This window comes from Buteo buteo, chromosome 10 (genome assembly GCF_964188355.1).
Source record: "Buteo buteo chromosome 10, bButBut1.hap1.1, whole genome shotgun sequence".
In the NCBI taxonomy this organism is placed as follows: domain Eukaryota; kingdom Metazoa; phylum Chordata; class Aves; order Accipitriformes; family Accipitridae; genus Buteo; species Buteo buteo.
Genome location: NC_134180.1, coordinates 25,999,147 through 26,027,090, shown reverse-complemented (window position 1 = coordinate 26,027,090; position 27,944 = coordinate 25,999,147). Strand labels below are relative to the sequence as shown.

The 27,944-nt window shown below is 40.9% G+C and overlaps 1 protein-coding gene across 2 annotated transcripts in view; it reads right to left on the bottom strand.

Annotated features, from left to right (window-relative positions):
• TGFBR3 (transforming growth factor beta receptor 3) overlaps positions 1-27,944 on the bottom strand; it is a 125,535-nt gene that overhangs the window by 63,532 nt on the left and 34,059 nt on the right. For both annotated transcript variants that reach the window (XM_075039018.1, XM_075039019.1), the window contains exon 3: positions 10,348-10,532. In XM_075039018.1, coding sequence (XP_074895119.1) covers positions 10,348-10,532 — 185 coding nt within the window. The remainder of the gene's footprint in view (positions 1-10,347; positions 10,533-27,944) is intronic.

Here is a 27,944-nt window from a genome sequence, read left to right as displayed (position 1 = left end):
GCCACCCAACCAGATTTACATAGCTGCATTAATGTACCACTACAGTATTGATACATCTTGCCTCTCAACAGGTCTTATTAGTCATAGCTCAGTATGATACTAACCGTGGGTTCAGAGACTCACTGTTAGCACTATCTCACCTCTACCAGGCTCTGATGGTAGACACAGCAAGTTCATAGTTCGTCTCAACTGCAAAATACCATGCAGATGTAACATAGCAAACGGTGTCATAAGAACATCATGGCAAAACTGGACTCTGAATACAGAATTTCCAAATCTCACGGTAAATCCTGAACAGATGAACACTGTTTCAAAAGCTGCAGGTGGGGAAGGGAAAGAGGCTGACACAATGCAGCTTCACAAAGCAAGAAAAGATTACAAACAAACATGAAATAGATGACAGAAAGACTGCAGGACAAAGGGTTATGTCATTTGCAAGCCCCCACGTATAAAACAATTTGCTCCTCGAAGGTTTTGCAGCCAGACCACACATAGATCCAGATGACTGGAAAAAAGAAACATCATTCTGCAGGTGTCTTTTAGAGAGGCACAGTCACATAGGAAAGTGTAAAATGTGGAGTTCACATTTTTAATGAACATGTAAAACTAAATCCTTGCCTTCCAAGCCAGGGTAAAGAACAGTGTGTGTGCATGAGTCATATAAAACTGAAAACCTAAGCAGCAGCACCAGATTTAGGAAACAGCTTTGTTTACTTTATTGTCAGTAACACACCAGCCTGAGTAAGAGCTGGTGCAAGCGTGTGTCTGTAATACATACACTCTTATGTGTATCTAAAGTATTAGAAATTCAACACAAAGGAAACTGCTTTCAGAAGATTAAAAGTAACTGTAACCAATACATTGTCTCCCTACTCCCCTGGGGCAGGTCTTCATTCTTCCCCAATTTTTTCTGTTTTCTAACTTCAAAAAATAATCAGAACTTTTACTCTCTGTACAACCAAAACAGTATTTTGGGAATATTTCAAAGAATTAATTTATGATACTGACTACATGGAAAGAAAGCAAAACCACCAAACCCCTAAGGAACTGAATTTTCTATTTCATCAGGCCTACCCATATAAGTAAGACTACTCAAACCTGTATATACTTGCCATGTATAATCAAAGCCATGAAAACTGACAAAATTCTCCAGAAGACATTACTGAGGCTGCCATGCAAGTATTTCCTTGCACAATTATGCCATTCCATGCACTTATCTGCACTGTGTTGCTGATTCTTGCTTGAGAACAGATTTATTGAAGAAAATACTGGCTTGCTTTCCAGCTAACAGTGTAAGAACAAACTGCTGCTCCTTGCATGCAGTGTTTTTCCATGTAGCTTCAGGTGTATTTTCAGTGTCTGCTTTACTTCATTGCAAGTATCACTTGAAACCCAGTGGAGGAAAGAAGGCATGTTCAATGGTCTGTTCTGAAAGATACCTACAAAGCAAGTGCCACTCTGTTTCTCTGCAAAACTCATGATATACAGTCACATTTCCCAACAGGCCTCAAAACATCACTTACATATTCACATGCACTAGCGGATTGTGTCCATGCAGAAGAAATGAAGACCCTGCTGCTTTGGGTGATGACAGAAGAGTGAATCAGACCTAACCAGTCTTCAGGGTTAGAGAATGCTGATTATATCCGGAAAGGTGAGAGATTTTAATACTTTCCCCTCACTAAAGAGATTTGGTTCATCACCAAATATTACCTCTCATCTAGAAAAACTAACTACTGCTACCATCACGTTTATCACATATGGCATGAGCTCCAATAATAATAAAAATATTTCTGTATTATAAATTGCCATGGCAATTATTAGAGACACTATCAGCTATAAATTACCTATAATTCCTTCAAACTTTTTCAAGCAGTTTACATTTCAGATGTTTGTACCTCATGGTGGTGCTATTTTCGCATCTTCTTTAAATAACAAGTTTTACTACTGTAGAAGTGCTCTGTTTACATTTCACAGGGAAAATAAGAGACTCTTGTAGAGAAACACAAACTTGAGTATATAAGTGTTATCAAAAGCATGATCTACATTAAAAAAAAAAAAACACAAACAGTTAAAACATTTGTTCCCCTTCCCATATCTTGCCACTGCAAGGTTTTACTTTTTCAGCTGATATAGGAGCATGGCTGTCAGGCACAGCAAGCTCCACACAATTTATGTTGGAAATTTTCCCCAATGCTGGGAGGTTGGAGGAGAGCGACTTCATTAATTCCAGCTTTTGGTTCAAACAGACACTCCAGAGAACAACATAAACATGACCACTCATGACAAGGGTTGCTCCAACATCTCACACACATGCGTACAAGCCCAAAGCTAGACTGGAACCTGACCATCGAGTTTGTGATATAAATGGACTCCTGGAAATGTCTTTACTTCCTTAATTATCTTTTTCTTGGGGAAAGTAACTATAGACAAAGCAGTAATTTATAAATACTCCAAGGCATGTCAGATAGAAGCTTTGAGGAAGGAACCGGAGACCAAGAATGTGAATCACAGTTTATAATCACAATCAAAACACATGCATCTGCCTGAAAGAACATGGGAATGCATGTGCACAGTGTGCTTACACACACGTGAGCAACAGAGAAGGAGGAAGAAGAGTCCATCTAGTAAAGGCGGCAGCAGCAGCCCCATTTCTGTCTACAATCCTGCAACAGCACATCAGTACCTATGGGCACTCACAGCAGAGGAAAACAAGAGACTCCAATTTTCAGCTTCCAACGGGTCATTTTAAATATCATTTTAAATAGCAGTCAGCAAAACCAAAAAATTTGAGCAATCAGAAAAGTCATTCTGGCATTTTTCCTTCTGAACCCTTTAGCCTTCTGTGGTGGGCCTTGGCATGGCTTCAGACACCGTTCCACACAACTCTCTGAAACCGAGAGCAGCTCTCACTTTCTGTGCACAGCAAACAGTCCCGTTTCTAAAAACGGAAAATGGCGAGGGTTTGCACAGCACTTTCCAAGTCATGAGCAGTCACTGCTGCCTCTTTAAGGGTAGACACGCATCAAGCCATGCTCCTGCACGACAGCAGGCTCTGCATGAACAGGCTCCTCTGGCCGACACATGACTTCCTCTGGCAGTTCTGGTGGGCAGAGCTTGAAACAATTGCCAAATCTAATGACCAACAATCCTGAGCTGGCTAAAAACAACCCACAAAGACTGCAGTCCAGAGCAAACAAGATGAAAAAGCCACATGAAAAAGAGGCTGGATTTTATGCAAGCACAGATGCTTCAAAGTGCTAACGAAGGGAAGACGGGGAAGAGGGTTGTGAGGGCTCTTTAAGAAATGGAAGCTGAGGTGGCTGTTGGTTGGTTTGTTTTTCAAAGACATGGCAATGCAGTGTCCATCACTCAAGGCAATTAAGACATCAGTGTCATTTTAGTGTATTAGCTGTGTGGGAGTTGCAGCTTTCAGTAGACATGGCATCATCTGAGAAAGACACAACGATTACAATTTCTGTGGAGCATGCTGCCAGTATCTTTAAGGCTTCATAAGGTCTATCATGTGCTTCGCTTCTGAATCAGACCCATATTCTGAAAGGGCTCTAGGGCAAGGCTGTGGGGAAAGGGAGTAACAGCAGCCTGCGAAACCACCCTGGTGAGCCAGTGGAGCTACCACAGGCCGTGGGCAAGCTTTGGATAATACCCAGGATCAAGAAATGCATGTGATGAGGGACTACTGCTTTCCAAGCAACAAATACAAGGTGTTCCTGGAGTACATCTGCCACAGTGTCACTCACAACTTGATTCCCAGACCTCACTGGCACGCAGCACTGGTGGAAGCAGTAATTCATCTGGGCTTCCCAGTCTCGATCTTCTGATGTGGGCCCCTTCCCTCGCTCTCACAAGTGGTATGCAAAACACCGTGAAAGAAGATTGTCATAAAAAGGAGCAGTCAACCTCAAGCTTGAGGTTTGCAGGTGGCCAAACTCATTTTCCACTGCCACTGTGCAGATCCTGGTTGGACTGATAACATTGCCTGTACATGACTTTGTGAGCCACAGATCATCAAGGAACAAGCAGTAACAGGGTGAAAATGATCAAGTTGATCTTGATGGGCTCAGCATAACAGGAGAGCTGGCCTGCATATATGAGGTTGAAGCCAACCAAGTGTTGTGGAAAATTTGAATATTACGCACCCACCCAGACACAGAAATGGTATAACTTAAAATGTTCACAGTGGCCCACAAAAACATGCAGTACAAAAGTAAATATCGCTTCTTGGTAATGTAGGAAGAGGAAAGATCTACAGCCCCACTGAAACCCTGACAGCTGGGGAAACTGGTGTGAGCAAAGCATAGCGTACGTGTCACAGCAAAACTGCAAAGTCAAGCACAGGAAGCACGGGGCAAGAACTTCCCAAACCGCAGAAGTCGCTTCCCAAACTACTCTGGAGTCTGTCAACTCCCAATACTGAACTGGGTGGCTACATTACTTCGGGTGTCAGACTCCAAGTGACAATCTTTCTTGAAAGACACTCTCTTGTTGGTTGACTCATGAAGCCGGATGAGATCAGCCCAGACTTTTATCAAATCTCTCCCATGCTGCAGTCTTCATTTTAGGGTTTACCTTCTCACATTTGGAATGAGATCCTTTGTCATCAAGTTACCTGTTCTCTCATCTGATGTCTCACCTCAGACTTCTCCAACCCCGGAAAGACAAGGCACCTCCAATACTTCCATCTCTTCTCCTTCATCCCCAGACAGACTGGGCAGCAACATAGCCACCTGCACCACTCCTCTCTCAGGCCATCTCACTATAGGTAGTTCATACCACTCCTGGTTCAAAAACCCTGCATATACTTGCATTGCCACATATTAAGTCTGCTGCCAAGCAAAGGCAGTCAGAAAGCGGAGAGGCGAGAACAGCAGAACACCCTCACAATGTTCAGATCTGGTCTGTGTCTTGGCAGAGGCACAGGCACGGTGCTTTCTTTTATCCTTGAAAGCTTATTCTAAAGCAGCAACTCTTTTTCTTCAAAGCAAAGGCCTTTGGCCTACCAGAAGTACCAAACATAACCATGTGCAGGAGTGTAGGCTTCCCACTGTACCACAGTAAACAAACAGAGGGCAGATGCAATGCAGCCTGGCAAACCAAGCAACATGTCCTTATTTCCCAGCCTAATTCTGCACCACATATTCCGGTCAGCTCACCAGAAACATCAAATTTGTACAGCCAAGCGATCTGGCAGTGCACAGATCCAATATTAATGTTAGTGAAGCCTGTGGTCTTACTCAAAACTTTAATCTCACAGAAGTAACAAACTCTTTATTCTTGACCCTCTTATTTTAGTATGAGTTTAGGACTGCATAGGATAATGATCTAATTACTTTAATTTGGACTATTAAACCCAAGCTGCAGGGTGCTTCAAAATTCAAAACAAACTAGCCTGTCTTGTCAGTTTTAGAGCAGCTGGTCAGGCTGACACCGAGAGCTCAGCACTAAAACCCCACAGTAGAAAAAGAAGCTGACCTTATTTTTACTATACGTGAGATCCTGAAGTCTCAGAAAAAAGCTTAAGTGGGCATTTGACTGGTACTAAATGGAAACTTGTTTTAACAAATGCACTTTTAGAGGAAGAAATAAACAAAAAGGAACCAAACAAATGACTAGGTAACAAAAAACTCACTAACTCCAGCCATCAAGTAACAAACTTTGAACTCCTTTCCTGTCTGCTGTCAGCGCAAGACCTCCAGGCCCTCTCTGACCATGGCTCTGGTGCTGCAGGTCAGTATGTTTAAACCACGCCAGGAAAGCGGCCCCTTGATCACAGCTGAATCTCAAGGCTGTCCCCAGATCTCTGGATGCCCGAGCATGAAAGAAAACATTTTTCCCTGACATAGCCTTGGGTAAGGCTGTTGTGGTGTTAAACTTCTGAAAACAGTTAAAATGAACACACTGGGAAATACAGTAAATATGCAGAAAAATAGGTGAAATGAACCAGGTTTTCATCACCCTTATTGTCCAGATCTTCATAGTCCTAAAATACAAAAACATTGTGACATAAAAGAACTATCCTGAATTCAGGATGCACTTCAAATATCAGGATGTAGAAATACATTATCAGGTGACTGTTTCAGAGTCTCTTCCTGTCCCGTTTTTACAACGTAGAGGATCTCTTCAGAAAGTACCTAAATATTAGACTTAAATAATGTTGCCCATCATTTTATGACTTTTAAGTGGGTCAGCTCAGGAACCCGAGATACATCACTAGTAAGTACCTGGCTATTACAATTAGTCTGCTCCACAGGAACTACCCGGCATTTTAATATCAGGTTTGCTCTCAAAGGAAAATATTTTTTATTATGAATTTTTTGCCAAGTAATACTGACTAAACAATGGGGAAAGAGTCTGTCACATTATTACAGCCTCAGTGACATTACTCAAAATTATAAAAATAAAGATGAGTCCTTGATTTTCCTGCCTTCACTTCACATAACATGTTAAACATTTTTATCAGGCATAACATCTTAAAGCTATTGAGGATGAGGATGTCAATGAAAACAATAGTGAATCCATTGCCAGGAACTCTGATTCCATGTATCCATATGTATTCAAATCTAAGTATTCACTTGAGATTAATTTTATATGCCCCTGCTCCCCCTTTAACTATTTCAATTGTGGCTGCATGCCTGAAGCAGCTCAGGGAAATTCATCTGACAGCTACAATAAAAGAATCCTCCGTTAATTTAGGACTTGATAATATACCTAAGGAGTGACTTTCATCTTAAAATAATTTTTACATTTTTGTATACACATTTTTCTGGTGCAAATCTCTAGAGTTTCCAAGTGCCCCCACAAACAACAATTCTTTCTGTTAACAGAACAAGCAGCTTCATGAGAAAACACCTATCTCCTTTCTAAAAACTGGGAAACTGAAGCAGTGAAGATACCCAAAACTGAAGAAAAATTTATTGTAAGAGTTCAGTAGTTCCTGGCTTTCAGCTGAGACCCAGATCAGTACAGAAAAGCACACATTCACTCACTTCCCCAGGAATATTTGATCAAATAAAACAAACAAAAAAGGCTTGCATTTTTCATGCCAAGTTCAATATAAACACTTGTGACTATTACATGCACCCGTATTCTATTTCCTATGATAAAGCATGGCCAATATGAATTGTGATAAAAGACATTTCTAAGAAATACTTGAAAAAGATTGGAACTTTTGTTCTTACTTGAAGAAAGTGTCTTCACAGTCTCAACACGAGATGTCACCCCAACAGGGATTAACGAAGTAAATACAAATTCCTTGAAAATCACAGATATGATTACAGCATTTCACAATATGACCTTATATTTACCAGATTTCAGCCTGAACAGGAAAGTGCTAAGTTACTGACTTAGTTTTGCAAAGTTTGTTCAGAATACATAATCCCATACATTTCCAGCCCACCTTTTTTTTTCTTTTCCAGTTTACAGGGAAGAAAAAGCACCCGAACTTTACTAATCTTTACAAAAGCCTGCATGTGTTACAGGAGGAACACATGCCCCTGCTGTGCCCTCCCCCTGCTATGTTTAAATTTGTGAACACTTGTTGTCTGCATATTCTACACAAGTGTCAAAGTGAGTTAAACTAATGCATACATGTATGTTGCATATTTATGAGAACCAAGATAACTGCACGAGTATGTTTAATGCATGAGCCCTCCAAGGAATTTGCTGGGGGAAGTTTACACTCCTCCCAGCAAGTAAGGAATGTGTAATTTAGCAGCATCTAGCACAGGGCAGGTTGAAAACAAAACAAAACCTGACCTCCTCCCCCAAAGCAAGCCTTCACTTAAAGATTTTCAGATCTTGCATTCTGTGTTATCAGAACTTCAGCCAACCTCCAAATGAATGCGTGACTTATTTTAAAACATGCTTTCGATACTGCTGAATCCAACTAATGTACTGTCAAACAAAAATACTGGTTTTATTCTGGAGTATACTGGAAATGCTGCATGACAAACAGATCTCTACCTTTGCTATCAGCATTTGCAGGCAACAGGAAATACCTCAGCTGGTAAATCAAACTAATGTAACTTGAGGTGATGGGTACATTCTACTTTAAGACAAAAGGCCACTTGGAGTTGTTTTTTACAATAGTGGAAAAGATAACATTTGCTCTGTTTTCCGAGACTGATCCTATAAGTAAAATCTGATCTTTCCAAGTTGTTTACACTCTTTTGCTCAACACTGTCGCCAGCAAGCCTTGCTCCAGCTTCCTGTGCATTTTTAGAGAAGCCATCTCCAAGGGCTGCGACTGGAAACTCGTTGGGAGATGGAAGAAGGAGGCTAAGGGCTACAAATTGTGAAATATATTCTGTGCCCTACACTTTTGTATACCACAGAAGTACACAGAAAAGACAGCTTGGGGCAAACTGTTTTCCTACCATAAGCACATTAGAGGAGGCACAAGCAGCCTCTTTCTGCTAGACAGCAACTATTTTTATTCAAAGCCAAATATTTAAATCTTCTATCATTCTGTCAAGACAATTAGCAGTGGCACAGCCTGCAACCTCGTGCATGCGTGACTCTAGCTCACATTGTGTGTGCACACAACTGCAGAAACTGCACTGTTATGCAAGTAGTGCTAGGAGCATCAAACCAGAGGGAAATTTGGTTTTATGCAAATGTGTGCTTTGCAGTTGATTCATTCTGGTCTCTTGGGAGGTACAAGCTCCAGCTGTAGCCTGCTTCATCCCATCCCCAGGCACCTTTTAATAACTAAGCAGTTGCAAGTTTCCACTATACCACGTCCCCACAGTAAGGGCACTCTTCTACCCATTTTCAACAAAATTTGTGATTACCTTGTGAGATCTACCTCTTGTACCAAATTTGTCTATGACTTGCCAATGGATTTAAAGGTTCCTGGATAATGAGAGAGGCACTAACACATTCATAACAGAATCATATAAGGCTGTTTATTTTACATAAGAAACTATGTTACAAAAAAAAAAAAAAAAAAAAGAGAGAGATTCCAACTACAATTTGGTTTTCATGCCCAGAGAACTGATTGTACCTACACTTTTTTCAGGCATTCACAGTGCACTTATCAGGCTGATAACTCAGTGTCTAGCAAACTAAGAAAGGCTTTAAAAAAAAAAAACCCCAAACAAAAACAAATATAAAAATCTCTGTTCCTCGTTACCAGCCCTCCCCCTCCCCCCCAAAATGTGTAATTTCTCTGTGCATTTTGTGACAACTGCACTGAAGATGACCTGACATTTTTGATTAAGGGCAGCCAATGAGATGTCTACTGAAAAAATAGTAAATAATTTTTTCATCATACACTAGACATTTCAGACAGCTTATATACAGAAAATGAATACAACAGCTGAAGTCTCACGGATGCATACAATACACATTGAGCTGAACATACCACAAACCCAACAAGGCTGCTACTGAAGTCAGTGGAAAGACTTTGATTATGGCCAAGAGTATCTGCCTTTATTTAAATCACCATAAAAGACTCCACTTAAAAGTTCTTTCAGCACAGATTTAGACCCTCTTTTTCTAAGCTTCCGCCTGCTAGGTCATCATCTTTGTTCTCTCATTACAAATTCTGCTAATTGTGTACATGCATGTTGCTCTCACAAGACACAGTACTAAGGATTTGTGTGTGTAATACTGTAAGAACACGAACTATGAAGCTCAGCTGTCATGGCATGCAATGTTTTCTTTTCACTTCTGCACTCTGTTTTGATGTGTTTTGAGAATAAACAACAGTACTGCACAACTTAACATCAAAAATTTTCTTCTTGTGCTGTTGCTTTCAGAGCAGCTAAAGTTCTTGCCAGTGTCTCTCCGAGTGCAACATACATAAATAAGTAATTGGACTGTACTTAAGCACTACCACAGTCAGCAACACTTGCTTTCTGTACAGCAGTCCCCCCTCAATGAAGCATTAAGGATGTATTACAGGGGTAAAAGAATCTGAACTTAAATATTTGTTTATAGTGGTCATGGCAGGGATCCAAAGGTATTCATGTTAATTTACAACACATTTAGGTAAACGATCTGCTTTTGAAGACAGCCAATTCTGTAAAGGCCTGTTGTAGACCTAAATCTGTTTCTTATTTCCTTTGCCCACCCCGCCACCTTTTTTAAGTATTCTTCATGGTTGTGAAAGGTGGTGGAGAGAGTGGCTGGGTATGGAAGTGGTTTACTAATATGACATGCAAAGTATAGGTGGACAGTATCCATGCAAATTGCGCATGCTTCTTTGTAGTCTTTCTGGTCACAATTCAGAAATAACTGTACTCAGCAAATTAATGTAGAACGATCCCATTTGCAGACACACTTGTAGCCAGGGATTTGGATGAAAAGTAATTTCCCCTTTACCTCTCTTTCATGATGGCCAAGACCCTCCTCGGGATTTCTGAGATTGAGGACGTGCACCTCTTGAGGCAGGCTTGTTGTGCCTCGGCTTGCACAGCCAGATAAGACTGTAAAACTCTCCAATAAGGCATGGACTGGGTGCGAATTGTTAACAGGCAATAAGACACATTCACTCCTAGGCACAGGACCTGCAGAGGAAGACACAGATGCACATCATTTGGAGAAAAAAAGCAATACATAGATTGCACCTGCCAAATAATGATCATCCTTTTGGTCACAAAACCCACGGGAATACAAGCAGAGGTTTCATGTTCATTGTCCATCAAATGAAGACATTTATTTCCATTGCCCTTTTAAGTTCTCCTGAATATGCTAACTCCTTGGTTCATTTCTCTCTGAAAGTCTAAATTTAAAGTATGAATTCCAAAACTGAAGGTAGTCTTGTCTTTACCAGGGAGGAAACCAAGGATAAAAGAGGGAAAAAAGCCAAAAAAAAAAACCCAAAGGAGAAAAAACAAAGCAGTGATAGTGGTAGGAGGAATTGGTTTGTCTTAGATGTGAATTATTTGTTTCTGTCAAACACTGTTATCTCCAAACACTGAAAAATGCTATCATGTATATAAAACAATGAAAAGTTAATCTCTAGTATAAAGGTAATTACATCAGGAAGGATTTGGGTGAGTTGGATTTGTTGCTTTTGAAGCAGTGCTGATTTATAGCAAACGTTGTTCAAATACATTGTACAAAACAGCAGGCAACTGTCACATGATAAAATGAAATGTTTGTTTACTAAGTCTATTTTGTGTCTGACAGCAATTATCTACACTGATAACAGATATCTAGTCCAAAACAGAGTGTACGCCCTTTCAAATAATCACCACAGCATGATGTAGTGCCATACTCTTATGTAGGACGTGAGACAGTGTGATGTGATATAGCAAGATAGCAAAAAAGCCGAAACATACGGAGCAGTTTACATTTAAACTATATCTCAGGAAACGAAAGCAAGACAAATATTTATGAAAAGCAGCCCTGCTTTTCAAAAATGGCTCAAACCCACCCCTGACAGTAACAGATACAATATGTTTTTGATTCAGAAGGTCACAGGAGAACCTAATCGACTTAACCCCTAATTTGCACCAAAGTCACTCAGATATGAGACTCACATGAACCACTCAGTTCAGAGGCTGCAAAGCATAAAAGAGAATATAAGGTAGAGGCATGATTATGATTTTTTTTTCTAGATAATGTACATCTGCAATTGAAGTAAAATGCTTCTTCTGAAAAAAGTTCAAAATGAAAGAAAATCCTCAACTGATCAAATGGCAGAGCTCTGCCTGGTTTTGTGAAGTCTACATCCAGCTATTTTAGCACTAGAGATCACATGATGTTGGTGTACACGTATGTTTAATTATATTAACACCGACCTACACTTTGCTGGTTAAAAAGACAGTTCACTCAAGATACAGTTAGCAGCTGGCCATTTAGGAGTCAGAAAGTCCATCTTAAAACAGACTTTATCTGCAAAAAGCAAAGCCCCTGAGCACAGGGAGATTTCCGCAGTGCCTCAGGCCATGAGTGCCTTGTCCTGCCAAAGGTGCCGTTCCTGAAACCCACCAGAGCATAGTACATATCCTGCCAGCTCCCACTGAACAGGAATATTTGTTAAAGGCAATGCTCAAGGCATAAATTACACATGCCTGTGCTTGGGGTACAGAGGATAAACAAACTTTCTTCTCTCTGTATGAGGAGCCTGATAGTAGTACTGACCACCAGCTTAGAGGATTTGGGGTTTATTTGGGGTTTTTTTTTTCATTCCTTTTTAAGAATATGCATAAAAATGGAACCAGTCCAAGCAATGATACTCAAAAAACATGCCCAACAAAAACCTATGAAAAAGTTGCCCTTTGTAACAGTTGAAGAAATATTTAGGATTTGTAACAATAACACAGCCAGCAGAGAGACCTCATTTTCCTGATGTACAAGTCCAGATCAGAGAACCTACTACTAATCAATTAGCCCAACCACTGATGTGTAAGTCCTGCAGCAGACTGCATTACACAACCTGCACAAAAAGCATTTCTAAACTCCACAAGCATTTCTTGGGCTGGGGAACAAACTGAGAGCCAAGAAGTGCTTGTTCACTGAAGTGTTTCTTGCAGATCAGAATGGAGTTGACATTTGTTAAGATGCTTCCATCACAACACACACATGAAGAACAAGGTGCAAGACTCAGAACAATACAGAAATGGAGTAGCTGACAAAAACGTGTGCTTTCCTTAGCCTGGGTTCAGGGGAAAGAGCTAATACCTCCCTCTCAGCAGATGGATTCCCTTGTGAACACCTATTTCCATGCAGTACATCTACCAATCCTCCCCTCCAGCCTTCATCTGGTCTTTATTCTGTACAAATTTGCTACGTTAGAGGAGAAGATGTCTGGATTTTCCCCTCACAAGGACTCATCCACATGAAGAAGATAGCCACCGGTACATTCAAGCTGTCTGTAACTGCCTCCCTCGCCAGCGCCTCAAGTGCACATTAAGAAAGCTCTTCTTTGAAGGCCCTCTGTTCAGCTGGACGTCAAAGATGGAAATACAACCGGAGGGAGCAGAAGTTCGCATCCTGGATAACCACGTGCAGCCAAGCTTATCTGCACAGCGAAGGGCAGACCGAGGCATGCCCGCTCTGCCTGTGCTCCGTCCCAGCTGGACGCAGGCCAGGTCTCCTGCAGAAACCCCGTCACTCTGATGGCAGTGAGCCCACGCGGCTGCACCAGTCTTAAGCAGGGCTTCTTAAGCAGGGCTTACTGGCGTAGGCCCACTCTTACACCAGTACAGCTGTGTGGCATCCAGACGCGCGCTGGCTCGTACCCCACCAGCCTGGGGCACGCCACTTCTGTCAGCTCTGTTTTGAAGGAAGGGATGCACAGAGTTGCTCTAAGCCGCTCAGCATAAGAAACCGATGTTTTGGAGGAGTTACTGCATTTGGTAGAGTTGCTTTCAGACCAGCCTCATGAGTGACCAAGAGAAAGCCCTTGAAATTTGAACTGAAGATCAGAGTATCTACTGGAGGCTGGCTCCACCAAATTAAGACTGCCCACACACAAGGAATGATGGTGGGGTAAATAACAGAGAGGTTACTCCAGATGTTGCATTTTTGCCAAGTTTCGCACCGGTGCCTGTGTAGCTATGTCCCCGGCCCATACTACCCTTCCTAGGAACTCAAGACTCTCATGAACGTTATTTCTCTTGAATGCGCTGGCAGTACCAAACAGCAATCTTCATGCACTGAAATTCACATATTTGCCTGACCACTAAACTGGGCATAGTGCCATGCCCCGTATATGCTTGCATGCCTGGAGGTAGTGCCAAGCAAAAGGAAAACTTCCTTCTAGATCACAAAGTCCACTGATGCTCAGCCTATACATGGCACAAGACAGTTCTTTCTGCCACCTTCTCTCCAATTATGCTGTATATTAGTCTATTCTTACACTGCACATATCTTAGTGCTGCCTGAGCTATTCGCTAAACATTCATTAAGAGCATTTCTTTCCAGCACTTCCTACTGTACCTGCAGATCTGTCCCAGTCAAAGACAGGTAGGTGCCACTCTGAGGCACTGTCACTCCAGTGGGAGCAGCAAGAGCTCTTCTCTTCCCGAATCAGCTGCTCTCGCTCTTCTTGGCTCCCTCGCAGGCCCCTCCTGCTTATCTTCCTTCCTTCCTGCTCCCTTCCTCTGACTGGAAAGCTAGTTACTTCCCCAAGGTAGTTTAAATCCTACAAGACGCATACTTCTGAAAAAAACAAACAGAAAGCCCTTTCTATGACACTACTAATCTGACTGTTAATCACCTCCGCACCACCTGCTTGTATTTGAAAGCCAATATGAGACCACAGCCTCATCCTGCCTGGGCTTTACTGTTCTGCTGCTCTGCCCTTCACAAACACCAGGATCTGGCTCTGCCAGCTTCCCGCTCCAGCCCCACACCCCGTTCCTGCCGACCTCACCTACATCAGCGACACCAACATCCTGCCAAAATTCACTATCATCACTGCTTAAGGGCCAGTTCATCCAATTAACGCATCAATATTGCCTCATCAACTCCAAACACATACAGATCCTCTCTTGCATCTCATCCCCATCAAACTGGCACTTAAAGAGTCAAAAGTATCTTCCAGTTTCTAAATCCTAGTGCAGCTACAAGCCTTTAGTCCCTTCTCTGCTGAGAATATAAGTGTGCACACACAGCCATCCTTGGGCTTTTGTTTAACTTTGGAGCATGTATCCATTTAACCTTGTTAGCAAATCCTGGCTCTTACCACAATCAAATTTTAGTTGCTTAATGCCTGCAAAGCCTTTTGAAGATGGAAAGCAGGTTAGGCAGTTTTATAAGAACAGCTTATTACATATGTGTTTTACGATGGCAAATGTTTAGTCAATTTAAAATTCTAGAGAATCGTTTAGTATTGAATTATTTTCCACTTCCAATTAATAAGAATATTTTAAAGGAAATCTTAATGCAGACCCAACCTTGCTTGATACTAACATCTGGAACATATTCAATACAATTTCAACATTCTTGTTTCCCATATCATCCATGCTACTAATGAGTAACATGTGTTCTGCTGTAAGAAAGTAGCAGAAATGGGAGTAAGACACTAAAGGGGATAATACAACAACCCAAGACCAACTCATAACCATGATGAATTTTATTCAAACAGTAAAGGCTAATATACTTTCTGTTGTATCTCTGTGGAGATTTCTACAGTGTTGTCAGCTGAAAAGTGCGACCAGCTCCTGCAAATTGCGTGACTCTGTGCTGGGGGCTCCACAGCACGCGAGCATGGTTCCCATGCACCGCGCCAGAGGATACAAGCCACACCAATGGGATATAACACTCCTTAGAAGAAGGACAGAATTATTCTAATTGATTTTTGAATGAGGGAATAACACAAATCTAGTCATTATACATAAAGACAAAAAATTCAAAATCCAGACTAGAGGAACACCAGGGATCTCTGTGCTGTCATGTACAAAGTAATATAAATTACTGCAGACTCTGCTAGAATTCATCAATTTATACACTGAAAATCAAGTCTTAGAGAAGGCTAACTATCCAAGCAGAGATTTAGAGTATGCCCAAATGACAGACTTTCACAAAATTTCTTTTGGAGAAGGTTAGTTTAAGGGCATTTTTTTACATCAGCTAGTGACAATGATGACTGAACAAGAAGGAAGAAAAGAGACAGGATCCTTAAACCTACTTCTGAATGACAACAGGGTTCTGTAAAAACAAGAGGAGAGGAAGCCATTTTCTCTTGAACTGAAAAGCTTAAGATTCACTGCGGAGCACTTGAGCAGACTTAGTAATAACTTCTTTCTATAACCTTCACCACTCATTTCTAAAGATACAAATGCATGGGCAAAGGGCCACTCTTCCACACGGGCACAACCTTCTTCTCATAAAGGGTTACTCACTGGCAGAAGCATTTATACCAAAAAATTATACTCAAGGATTGAGGCAAGTAAGAATCTACAGGGAGAAGTGATGCCTGTCACTCAATGAGAAAAATATAAGTCATTACTACTTATTTAGTATGGGTGGCTCTGTAACAACAACTACTAAATTCCTTCCTGCACACCCCTTCACAGAAGACCACCTGGGAAGCCAAATTCCTGGTGATTCAAATGGTGTAGAGGATTATGGACAATGTCCACCATTAATAAAAAAGCAGCTTTTACTACAGATGACCATGAAAAAACAGCTTCACACTCCTAAGCAAGCACTTGAGTAAGACATCCCTGCTCAGAATCAGTCAATTCTGGCAAGCAGCCTTAAGTCCTGAGATGGAAAAGACAAGAAGAGATGGTAGGAAATACCACAGGTGCTTTGTGACAAGAGGCAGTGGCATAGAGGAAACTGCAGCGTTTCTCCTCATTGAAAAGAAGTATTTCCACCATGATCACTAACAAGGAGTTGGACCATCCAAGACTCTTCCTGGATTATGCAATTTTCCTCTCTGAATAAGCATGACCACCATAAAGATGCAGGGGAGAGAAGCAAGATATTGAAAGGAATATTTGTACGTTGGACCTTCACACTAGCCAATAGAACACTAAAGTAGAAGATTACTGTCCAAAGCATTTTCTATTTGTATAAATCTACTGCTGATTTATTTTTGTGTCTTCCAGACTGTTTGGCTGGGGAGGGGAGGAGACTGTTATGGTTTTCTTATTCTATACAGCTCATGGCAGCAGTTCCAACTCTGACGAAACACAGCACATGAGCAGCAGTATCATTCTGCATTACATCTGCCATGATTTTGGTAAGGAGGAGGAGGAAATGCAATGACACACAAAATTTTGGTGTATTTCAGCATCATTTTTCTGCCTTAGTACATAGTCAGAAATGCATGGGAGTAACAAAGGTTGTAGATTTACTCTGACACAAAAAAGCAATTGCTGGATACTTTAAGAAATAAATTTTAAAGTGTGGGGTGGGTTTTTGAAGTTAGTTTTTATTTACACCGTGTACCTAGTAATTTAAGTTTCAAAAAACTAGCAGTTACAATAGGACATGCTCAATATTGCAATAAAACTTTGATATTTTAGAGGCCTTGGGAATTAGAAAAAAGAAATAAGTTTACAGTATTAAATAAATTCCATTCTAATTTGGACATTCTCTCCTCTTTGTCACTTTTATGCATTTACCCAATATCAGAAAAAAAGTTTGGCATTTTTATAGTATGTCCCAACACTTACTTACATACTTTTTTTACTGTTGCTACTACATATTAGGTCTTACAAGCCTCTCCTCATGCAACTATGGACTGTGTTGAAACGCAGCAGATATACCCTTCAATAAGACTATTTACATAAACTAGGAATTCCCCAAGAAAAGTATTTTAAAACTTCTTAAATTCTCACATTTTCTACATTTGTTGAATAACTCTGATGAGATTTTGCTCAATCACTGCACCATAACCACTGGCTGGTATCAATGAATCTAGAGTAGGTTCCACTTGAGCAGAAGGAAGAGCAGCACCCTTCGGAACTGTACAGGACTGGAATTAACTAAAAGTTCATGAAAGCCCTTGAATGCATTTTAGGGCTTCAGCAGAAATGGACAGAAGGAGCAAAAGAGTCCATGAGAAAATGATATGCACAGAAAATCAAGGGGGGGGGGCATATGAAAAAAAGGAGACAGAAGCATTGGACTGAAAACACAAACACAGCATAGCTGTCGTATGCAGGGCTGGGTAAGTTTCCCTTCATATCCTCAGTTTTCAGGGAGTTCTTTTACCACCACATCTAGCACAGGCTTCTTGTCAGCAAGAAAAGAGTATTTTTCATGGTGGAACTACTTTTGACTGAATTACCATAGGGGCAAAGGGGAGAGGTTTAAAATTACAGGGGAAAAGATTCACGAACATGGACTGATTTTGCCCATTTTGAAAAACCAAACCAACCAAACAAAACACCCAGAATCTCAGACTCCACATATATCTATTTGAAATGAGTAAGCTATAAAACTTAAACTGAGAAGAAAAATAGATCCTCAATAAATATTCAGTACAGATGGCAAGATTTGGTTGTAGGAGGAGTTAAAACATACAAGCTGTACTAACTAGAAACATGTGCCTATGCAAAAACACAGCAGAGGTTCCCCGTTCCAGTGCTCAAAGCCCACTAATCTTCAGCAACTCCACTTCTTTACACCATCCCTGCTCCTTCCCCCTTTCTCCAAGGAGAAAAAAAAAACACAACCCAAAACCTGTCCTCTGAAACTAAGCATTAACCTACATACTTCACCTTTACACTGGTTTCTACTGTTAATGCTATGTGCAGTCAGAGCCTTGCTCTATGTGCTCTCAATCCTCAACTATCAACCCCCAATTAATCCCCATTCCACTACCATCAACTCTGCCCAGACTTATTGCACGTATGGGCCAAACTATTCAAGATGTTTCAATGTATTAGATTACATTTTATCTGCCATGCATTTTGATCCTCTATTTTCTGCAGTCTTTCTAGACACTTCTGTTATGCATAGTAAAGTCTATCTAGCATCTTCTGCCTGCCCACTGGGAGTCATTCAGACCTACAGATGACATGCCCCATACCGTTTTGGGGTTGCTGTTGTGTTTGGTACAAACTCCTGATGCTGGATTCTCCTTCTAAGCAAAATAATCTTTTATGCCTCTCTGGAGGATGTGTTGCAAAATATCCATTCCCACTGCTCCTAGCCACTGGTAAAAGCATGAGGTTCATCTCATCTGTTTAGCAGAGATGATCTAAGCTCAGGTGCTGCCTGCACAGCTCTCTCATATTTTTGCATGCAGGAAAAAATTCAAATTACTTCTTGAAAGCAGAAACTCTTTCTTCCACTTTCTTAAAAATAAGTTTCTATTAATGTTTTGTCCTTACCAGGACGTAAAACTGATGCAAGTTCAACTGGAAAAGCTAACCATCAAATAAAACTCAACTTCTGTGGCAATGTACTGATACTTAGAAATGATGAATTATACCTAAACTACCCATTTTATGAAAAAATGTAAATGACAAAGTCAAATTCATTCACTATATAGCAAAACTCATTTCAATACCTGAGCAAGCAAGGCAAAGCTAGGCAATGTCAATCAGTCAGTATCATGTTTAACAAAAGAAACTCCAGCTGTCTTGTTTATATACCTATTAAGCTAATTAAACAGAAAAGGCAATGAATGAAAAACCTGTTTGGTTTAACATTCACTGAGCACAGTTTTAAGACATTGCTACGCATGAGGCATAATCTTAGAAAACAAACATCTGTACCTGGAATACAAAGAAGTCTTTATGTAACCTCTGCTGTACTTCTTTTTGACCAGAAGTACTGTCAGAGCCCTACCTTCTCTTGAGGTTTGCAGCAAAACGCTGCTTACAGGAACTCAACTCTAGCATTTTTCCATGCCTAAACAAGCACATTCATCCATACATGCGCTCTCTCTCCACCTATCCCTTCTCCCAAGCAAGTATTTGGAAAACACTCCACTAACATAAAAGCATCTTTCAATCTGTATAAACAGAACAGCATGAATGTGTTGACTTCCATTTAAATAAACCCAGAAAGCACAACTTCTGTTTTCCATGCCAAAGAACTGAAAACAAAGTAGTCCACCAATGTTTCAGAAAGGTTTGCTGAGTTTTTCCCATTGTTATCCTCAAGTAGTAGAAAACAGACAAGTTTCCAGCAACTGGTCTAAAATTCAAATGTAGGTGATCATCTTGCGTAAATCTCAGGTCACATGGAGCATCTATCCCTTTTTAAACAGTGGCCAGCATTACTCAGACAGGGCTTTCCCCTCCAAGACACAGCTGTATTTCAGAAATGCCTGACTTTCATCACAAGTTTGTATCAAGACTGTAAAAGATACAGAATTATTTCAGATAACAAGCAGTACCTAAAATGCAAGTAATCATTGTGCCTTAACATCCTTAATGGAAGAACCAAATGTAGCATTCAGTTTTCACTGCTATTAATGGATGAAGTAGTCTTCAGCACTGTCATTGTACAAAGAGGAAGAAATGAACAAACACAAACTATTTCTACCATTCCTTGTTCATTATTCCAAACGGCATTCAAACTTCTTGTTGTGAAAGTCTCTTTTCCCCAGAGATAGCCGATAAATTGTCTCAGATTTATCCCTCTTTACCATAGAAAGGATAGGAAGTTGCACAGAAACAATGAATGGAAGTGCACTTTTCAGACAACGACAGGAAGCATTTTGCTTGGTTTACATGAGAGTTCTGTATTGGGGCCAAAAGGGGAAAAAAAAGCCTATAAAAATTAAATGCTTGCTTAGAGCAAAAATAACTAAAACAGGTTTCAAAACCATTGTATTTTTAATAAATCGGTATTGAAACTCCTCAAACCATCCTACCCACACTACTGCTGTTACTGTATTCCTGAAAATGAGTAAATTAAAGATGACAGAGAAGGAAATTCCAGACTTCATAAAATCAGTTTCAGGAGGCGAAGAAAGAGAACCATACTTACTTTCACGATCAGCCACACAGGAATTCACGCATCATCAAAGAGCATGCACAAAAGCACACATGTAAACATAGATCAGACCTCAGCAGGCTATGCTTATCTAAGAAAACAAGTCTTCTGAGTCTCTCTCAACAAAATGTTACCTATTTAAATTGCAAATGTAGACTTCAGTTCTTTGTATACCCATGGGTACTCTCGAAAGTGCTGATAAAAGTTCTAATGATTTTCAAACCAACACAGGAAGTGTTGGCATCCATCTCAGGCAGCATCGATAAGTATACATAAAGGTACCAAAATACACAGTAAGATTATAGAACATATTCACTAGATTGGGGGCAGGGGTAGGATTTTTGGTTTAGGTAGATTTTGTTGTTGTTTGTTTGGCATCTGTGGGGTTTGTTTTGTTTTGTTTTTTCTTTCTTAAAGTTTAGTTCAGAATGATTTAAAAATAAAAAAAGTCTATGGCAGTTTTTCAGAAACACAAGTAGTTGTCACATGTTTGATCCCCACTGACTTCCATTTGGAGCTACATACACAGCCATCTTTTGCCCAAAAATAGGTGGTGCTATATTGGCTGTCCAAGGGACACTACCATGCAGTGAAAAGAGTTTATATCCAAAGTCTTATCTGATGGCTAATGAGAGCAACCTCAAGGAGATCAGGAGAGATTAAAGGTGCCTCGTGTTAACTGATTCAGGGTGCATACCAACCACAGAGTTGATAGCTACTCTTCCAACTTAAAAAATTTTATAATTGCTGTTACTGAAACTATTAGACACTCAACAAACATTTCTAAACGATTACAGTATTACAGACTTCTACAAACCATTAACAGATTTTCCTTTAATTCATAACATCAGCATCATTTTTGATAGGTCATCCAAGCTCCAAAATAAAAGCACAGCCAAAGTTCTCCTTTTTATTTAATTTCTTTTATTTGGGCCCAGATTGCTTCCTTTTCTTCACATACATAGACACACTGCGGCTCTGTCTGTGCCCTTTCTCTATGCACTCCTTTCCACGACTCTCCTAAACTTCCCTGTAATTTGTTTTCTTTTCTAGTCAACCCTTATTATTCCATTAAACAGTTCCTATGCAGTCCACTCAGCTTCACCAGTGCTTGTCATTCACTACACCTACATACAAAGGGCTCGTCTTTCAATAAGATGTCTTGCTTTTATCTGTCAATTAGATTACTGGCAGGTGATTTTTTGGTCTTCAGAGAGGAAATAATGAATTCTGGATGTTGGTGCATATGGATGTATGCACATCTGGAGAGAGAGTTGATTTCCTTTCAAAGATACTTTCTCTTTGATAGAGATGCAGAGTACCAGACGGTGCAGCTTTCAGCTCAACAGCAACTTGCGTGCAGTCATCTTCAGCTTTAACTTCGCCGCTACCCCTGGGGGCACACGGGAGACTTGCCATTCGTGTCTAATCCATCTGAAGAACAGGCTAGCAGTCACCACCTCTAATCTTTGGCCAGTACTGAAGCATGTGGACCCTGCTTGCAACACCAGGCATTCAGTGAAAAGCAGATGGAGAGGGCTTTTTGGTTTGGGGTTTTGGTTGTTGGTTGTTCTTTTATTTCCCCTGCCTGGTTTTGCCTGTCAGAAGCCCTTCTGTGCTGACGTATAGGTGCTCCACTCAAGCATGAAACTTTATAAGCTTTCCCCTCCCTAATCTCAGCTAGCACATCAAGAACATCACTTTATACTAAAAAAGGGAACATCTGCTCAGTGCCAAATGTCAGGAAGATCTGATAAACATGCCGCTGGCTGCAGAGTTGGAACAAGAGTGGCAGCTTTGAAACATGCGATTCACATGCTGCCAGCCAGACCAGGATGCGCTGGGGCTGCCTTTCCCACCTCCTCAGCTGCAAATGGTTTGAAAATGCTCCTCAGCGGACAGGCCCCTTCATAAAGTGAAGAAACGTCACTCTGTTACACGGGCCTCCAGCTGTGGCAGCTGGCAATTGCTTGCGTCAGTCCCATCAAATGCAGTGGACCTCAAAAGCAGCAAAAGCTAAAGGGAAGGAAACCGTCTTGGGGGAAGATGGCTCCATAACTGAAAGAGTACCAGCCCTTTCCTAATTAAAAATAACAAGATTACAAGTTCAACCGAAGGCTGAATTCCTGTAACTGACCCTTTAAGAATGAGTTCACTATCACTAAATGTCTCACTGCACAAACCTTGAAAACTGATCTGTGTCCAGTGCTTAAGCAAAATAAAATTTTCCTCCTCAAAACACTTAAATTTTCAGTCTTGTCTTGAAAAATGTAAAAAAAAAAAAATTATACAAAAAAAAAGAAAGGAAAAAAACGCAAAAACTACTGCACACTTCCCCAGTCCCTCTCCACTCAGTTAACCAACTCTGCTCAGCCTCTGTTGTAGGATCAGCAAGGAAATCAATTCTGGAATATGCCTTGCTACAGGTTTTCTCTTCAGACTTGTGAATTTTATTATTAAGCTTGTTTTTAACTAGGAAGGACTCTGTGCCCCAAATTGTTCAAGGCTCTGTGCCTAAAGGAGAGGAGGAAACACCGGGCTGGCCCCAGTGCTGAGGAATGCTTATTAAGTCCTTGCTCTGTCCTGAACTCAAGGACAGCATCCCCTTGGACATGGAAACAGTGTCCGCACTCCCCTATTTGAAAGCCATAAAGTTAAATGCTCGCAAATGTTTTTCTAAATTCATCGAGGTACCTCAGACAAGTTGGCTGGACCGGGCTGGTGCTGGAGATAGCTCAAGCCACAGCTGAATCTCCAATGAGGGCTATAAACATAACAGAGCAGTGGTTCTAGAACTGCGGGCCACAGGTCATGATGGCTCAGCTGCTCCTAAGTGGCCTGTGTAACCACATTTTCTCTATACCAAATTCAGTGAAAAAGTCTGATGGGTAAGGTGCATGGCGGCAGTCCTTGCAAAATTCTGAGGGTTGACTACACACCTAGATATTGTGGCAGAAGACAAAAAAACCCCACACTTCCAAGTCATTATGAACAGAAGTCAGTCAGAACAGGCTTCAGTCAGCACCAACAATAAAACAAGAAGTTTCGCCAAGTAAGCAAAGATAAAATATTTGGAGAGCACGTTTGCTCTTAAGCAAAGGGACAGAAATTAGCACAATATCTGGCAGGCCATGGACAGCCCAAAGACAGTGCATCCCACCTGCCATCAAGTTTTTCAGTAATGTAACTTGAAAAATTTTTACTTGAGTACCGTTCCCCCTGCTTTTTATTTAAAAACAAAATGATTACCCAAAGTCACTCTTTATTCTGGCTCAAAATTTCTCCTCGATTTCATTTAAAGTAATAGTACACCAAAAATCCATAAATACAGGAAAAACTTGGGGAGCAAAGAAAATACATGCAGACACATTCTAGAGTAACATGAGCAGCTGACCTAATTTAGGCTTTTAGAAGCATTTATCTTCACTATTTCCATATATGCCAATTATTCCTCAAAAATCTCTCCCATAGTGACATTTTTGTTTAAAATAACAAAAAGTCCTTTATCATGTTATTTTTCAAGCTCCTTGGCAAAATATGTTATACTATAAACCCCATATAGACCTGATTATCTTAAGCTAAATAATAAGCTTATATAATATGTTAATACAGATCCACAGGCATCTGCCTATGTTTCATAAACAGTGTCAAATGACATATTGTAGAACAAGACAAAAAAAGAGTCTTTTAAAGTCCACATGCTAGGATCTTTAAAACATTGTTTAAAATACTTATTACCAAATATTCAATTCCCCGCTGTGTAACAAGGCCAGCTACAAAATGACTTTAACTCTCAAGGCAGGCAAAAAATTGCAAAAAATAAAAAAGCAAGGCCTACTGAAAGTTGCAGCTGCATTTTCTGTTTAAAACAGAAGCATCGTTACAGCAGAGATACAAACTGTCTTTAAGTTATCACGGTAATAGGCATCACCCATGCAGTTTACCGTTGCAAGCTAATCCTCATAGTCATCATTTTTAAGCCATCTAAGAGCAAGCAGCGTTGGCTGACTGTAGCCATGATGGCTCATGTAGTTCAGCAAAACTATGAATATCCCTAAAGCCAGCAAGCAGCAAGGACTTGGCTCAGCTTATTCAAAAGCACACAAAAAACCCAAACATAAGAAATCCTCTCAAAGGATGCCCCTCACACAATTTTAGTAGTGAAAAATCAGGGAATTTAGTTTTTGCACATGCTGTACAATTACAATCTCCCTCCTTTGTATCTACTCTCGGTTTGCACTTGAGATTCAAAAAATCCCAAGTCTGTTAGAGTGCACCATCCTCTGAGGTGGAAAATCAGAGGACAGCCACTAGAATAAGTTAAACTCTGTCTGCAGAAATTGCAACACTGCTTCACGTCCCGGAGATGGGAGCCCTTATGCCAAGGAATGGCACAGGTAGCGGAGTGGGGACGTGCAGCAGTTTGGCCATGCACTGGGGCGAAGCCCCAAGCCAAGGCAGCAGCTGGGCACTGTGACTTGGTGCCAGGATGTGACTTGAAGCTTGCCAGGCAGCACCAGCCCAGGTGCAGGACAGGCACCAGGCACCGGACGGCTGGCTGGCAGGTGACAAATGCTGTGCCCAGCACCTAGGGCATGGCTCTCATGGGATGGCAGGTTTGACAGACCTATACACACAGAGCTAATTCTACAGGCAGAGGAATGAAAAACCACTGAAACCTAACACTGCAGGTTTACGGATACAGGATGAATCATCCAACATCTTACCACAGCCAAAACCAGGGTGTCTCATTCCCTCCACCCCTCTTCTCCTTCCCACCAACACTTCCCAGCTACCTTATGCCTATTTTGATGCTCATCAAACCTGCCTTCCCCAGGAGCTGATTCAACTCACTAATGTGACAGGAAACTAACCCAGCAATAAAGAGACTAAGCAGGTTTCCGTTGGTCTTTGGTGCACTGAATGTCAGGGAGGAAGGCTTGAGGAGCACCTAGGCTGGCTCCCACCACGGGCAGTGTGGAAATCTGGACCCCTGTCCGCACTGTGGGCAGCAGGGAGCCATCAGACTTGACTGCGCTCATCAAACCACAGACTGAATGCAAAAAGACCTTCCTAGAAAGAGATACTGCTGATTTTAGAAAATGAGCAAAGACATTTTCCTTCTAGTCCATGATCAGCACAACAGTGACACAAACTACCACTTTCAAAAGCCCCTTGTGCATTTTCACTTTGACTAAATCTTTCCACAGTGGAGAACACAAATAATCACAGTTTAGCAACTGCTCTGATTACCAAAAAGGCTTGAGGCAATACCTCACTAAGTTCCATGTAAATATGTGCATGTGTAAATATATATATATTCTCACACATATTCTCCAAAGCTATTCGACCTATAGGTTGACAAAGAATTCAGTGGAAATGAGAACAGTCAATCACACTTAAGTCATATAAAGGTATTTGTTCCACTTTTGAAGACCACGCAGCAGACTGTTGTTTTTAAACATAAAAGCTTTTCCTGAAGCGATTTCGTTTACTTTCCTTAGCATTACGAAAGTCATCATTTACAATGACAGGACATTGCAGTCATGACACGATGTCTCTTAAAATTGCTTCCCTAACCAGCATTACCATAAGCCCACTATCAATACCTCAGATGGAAGGCACAACTGGGGCTACCTCCTTTTTCAGTGGTAACCAAATTGCGTTTCAGCACACCCCTCTCTTCCTCATCTTCTCTTTCTGTGTTAAGCTCCTGGAAACTGCATTTACATTTACACTGTGAAGACTGTCTTAGATGTAGCAGTATTAGACCTGATGTGGGAGACGTCTGAAGTTTGGTTTTAATAATTTATTAAATGGATATACTGTAGCCTTGATTCGTTTACATATTTGGGATCTCATGGCACAGTCCTTCAGATACTCTTGTGGAATTAACCTAATGGTTTTTATCCAGAGAGAATATTTTTTCAAGGAGACTGAAGGAGCTGTGTCAAATGCTTTCACCAGATCAGTTCTCAGTCCAAGTTCGACCTACCTCTAGCTTTCAGGGAAGGGGGAAAGGCTATTAAAAAAAAAAGCTGAAAATGAAGATCAGGAAGTTTTACTTACTGTTCTGATTAAACAGATCCAGAGTAAACCCTGTTTGGTTTACAGGTTTATAATTATCCCAGGTTACTGTTACAGCATCTTTTTATGGGACAAAATATACGTTTAGAAGATGCTACAGATTTGAAGACTATTGCACATCTCCTATTTTGCAGACAGTTTCTCTACACATTCACCTTGCAAGACCACCATACTATCTGAAGGCCTAAATTAACTATCACACTACACACAGCTTCACCTACATAACTAATGAAATGGGGTGATTTGCTAAAATATCACAGTATGTCCAGCAAGAAATTTACAAGGATATAGGAAGTGTCAATATTAGAAGTTATAGTCTTCTGGCCATGGCAGAAGAGGTTGCTTGTACACAAATGCTGTGCAGTAGAAGAGCTTGGGATAAACTCTTTTTGGATTAGTGTGAAATGCTGTCTTGCCCTGCACTCACTGAACTTTTTCCAATATTAAGACAAGTGACCATTTGTCAGCTAGTAATGCAAAAAAAACCCCAAAAACAAAACTCTAAAAATTATGATCTGCAATGTCTAATCTTTTCCTTCAAAAGCAGAAGAATTTTCATTCCAATTCAGGGCTCCCATGGGGAGACCCTGGTTGGCTATACAGCTATGTAGCACCCACATCCAGTATGTCCATGCACTGCAGCCATTTGTCCAGGACTTCCAAACACCTGGAAGAAATTCCAGACCAGTAACAGTAGCTTTAACCAAGCTCCTAGATCCCAGAAACTCCTGAACAAACAGCCAAACTCCTGTTATTCTGTCCAGAAGAAGCTTCCAGGCAGAAAAGGAAGACATGGTGAAAAAGGGCAGAGTAGACTACTTTCTCATAGTTTTGGGTAGCCTGCTGCAGCTGCGCAACATCTAACTCAAGAGGCCTTTCACTTATAGAAATTGAGTCTTAAATACAGGTGAAAGCCCAAGCAGTCAGAAGTAGCTCAAAGTAGGTTTAAAACATAGTGTTTCTGGGAATTGCATGTATTTCTGCATCCATTCTGCCCAACTGGCTGGTGGGGTTGCACCAAAATGACCACCTGCTGCCAGATACCTGCATTAAAGACACCAACCTCTCCAGTACAGAGATGATCAGTCATACCCACCACACACAGAGCTGGGAACCAGAAAGTCTGAATCATCAACGCAGAATTTGAATGACAAAATTCAAATCCCTTTCCATTACCAGTTTTTATTGTGCAGGATGACTTTATGGTTTGCTGCCTCAAAGGAGGAGAAAGCTTTCTATAGGAGGAAAAGCACCTCTGATTCAGACCAGCTCTGAAACCATCTAATCATAAACAGCTGTATCTATGGTCTTTAACCATAAAAAGTTAAAAAAAAAAACAACAAACATCTTCTCATCAATAACATCCAGAGGTTTGTTTGCTGGGCACCATATCTGTCCAGATCAAGTGCACGTTTTTTCTCATCTTCTGCTGCTACTTCTATAAAACTGTCAATATTCAGACTATTGCATAA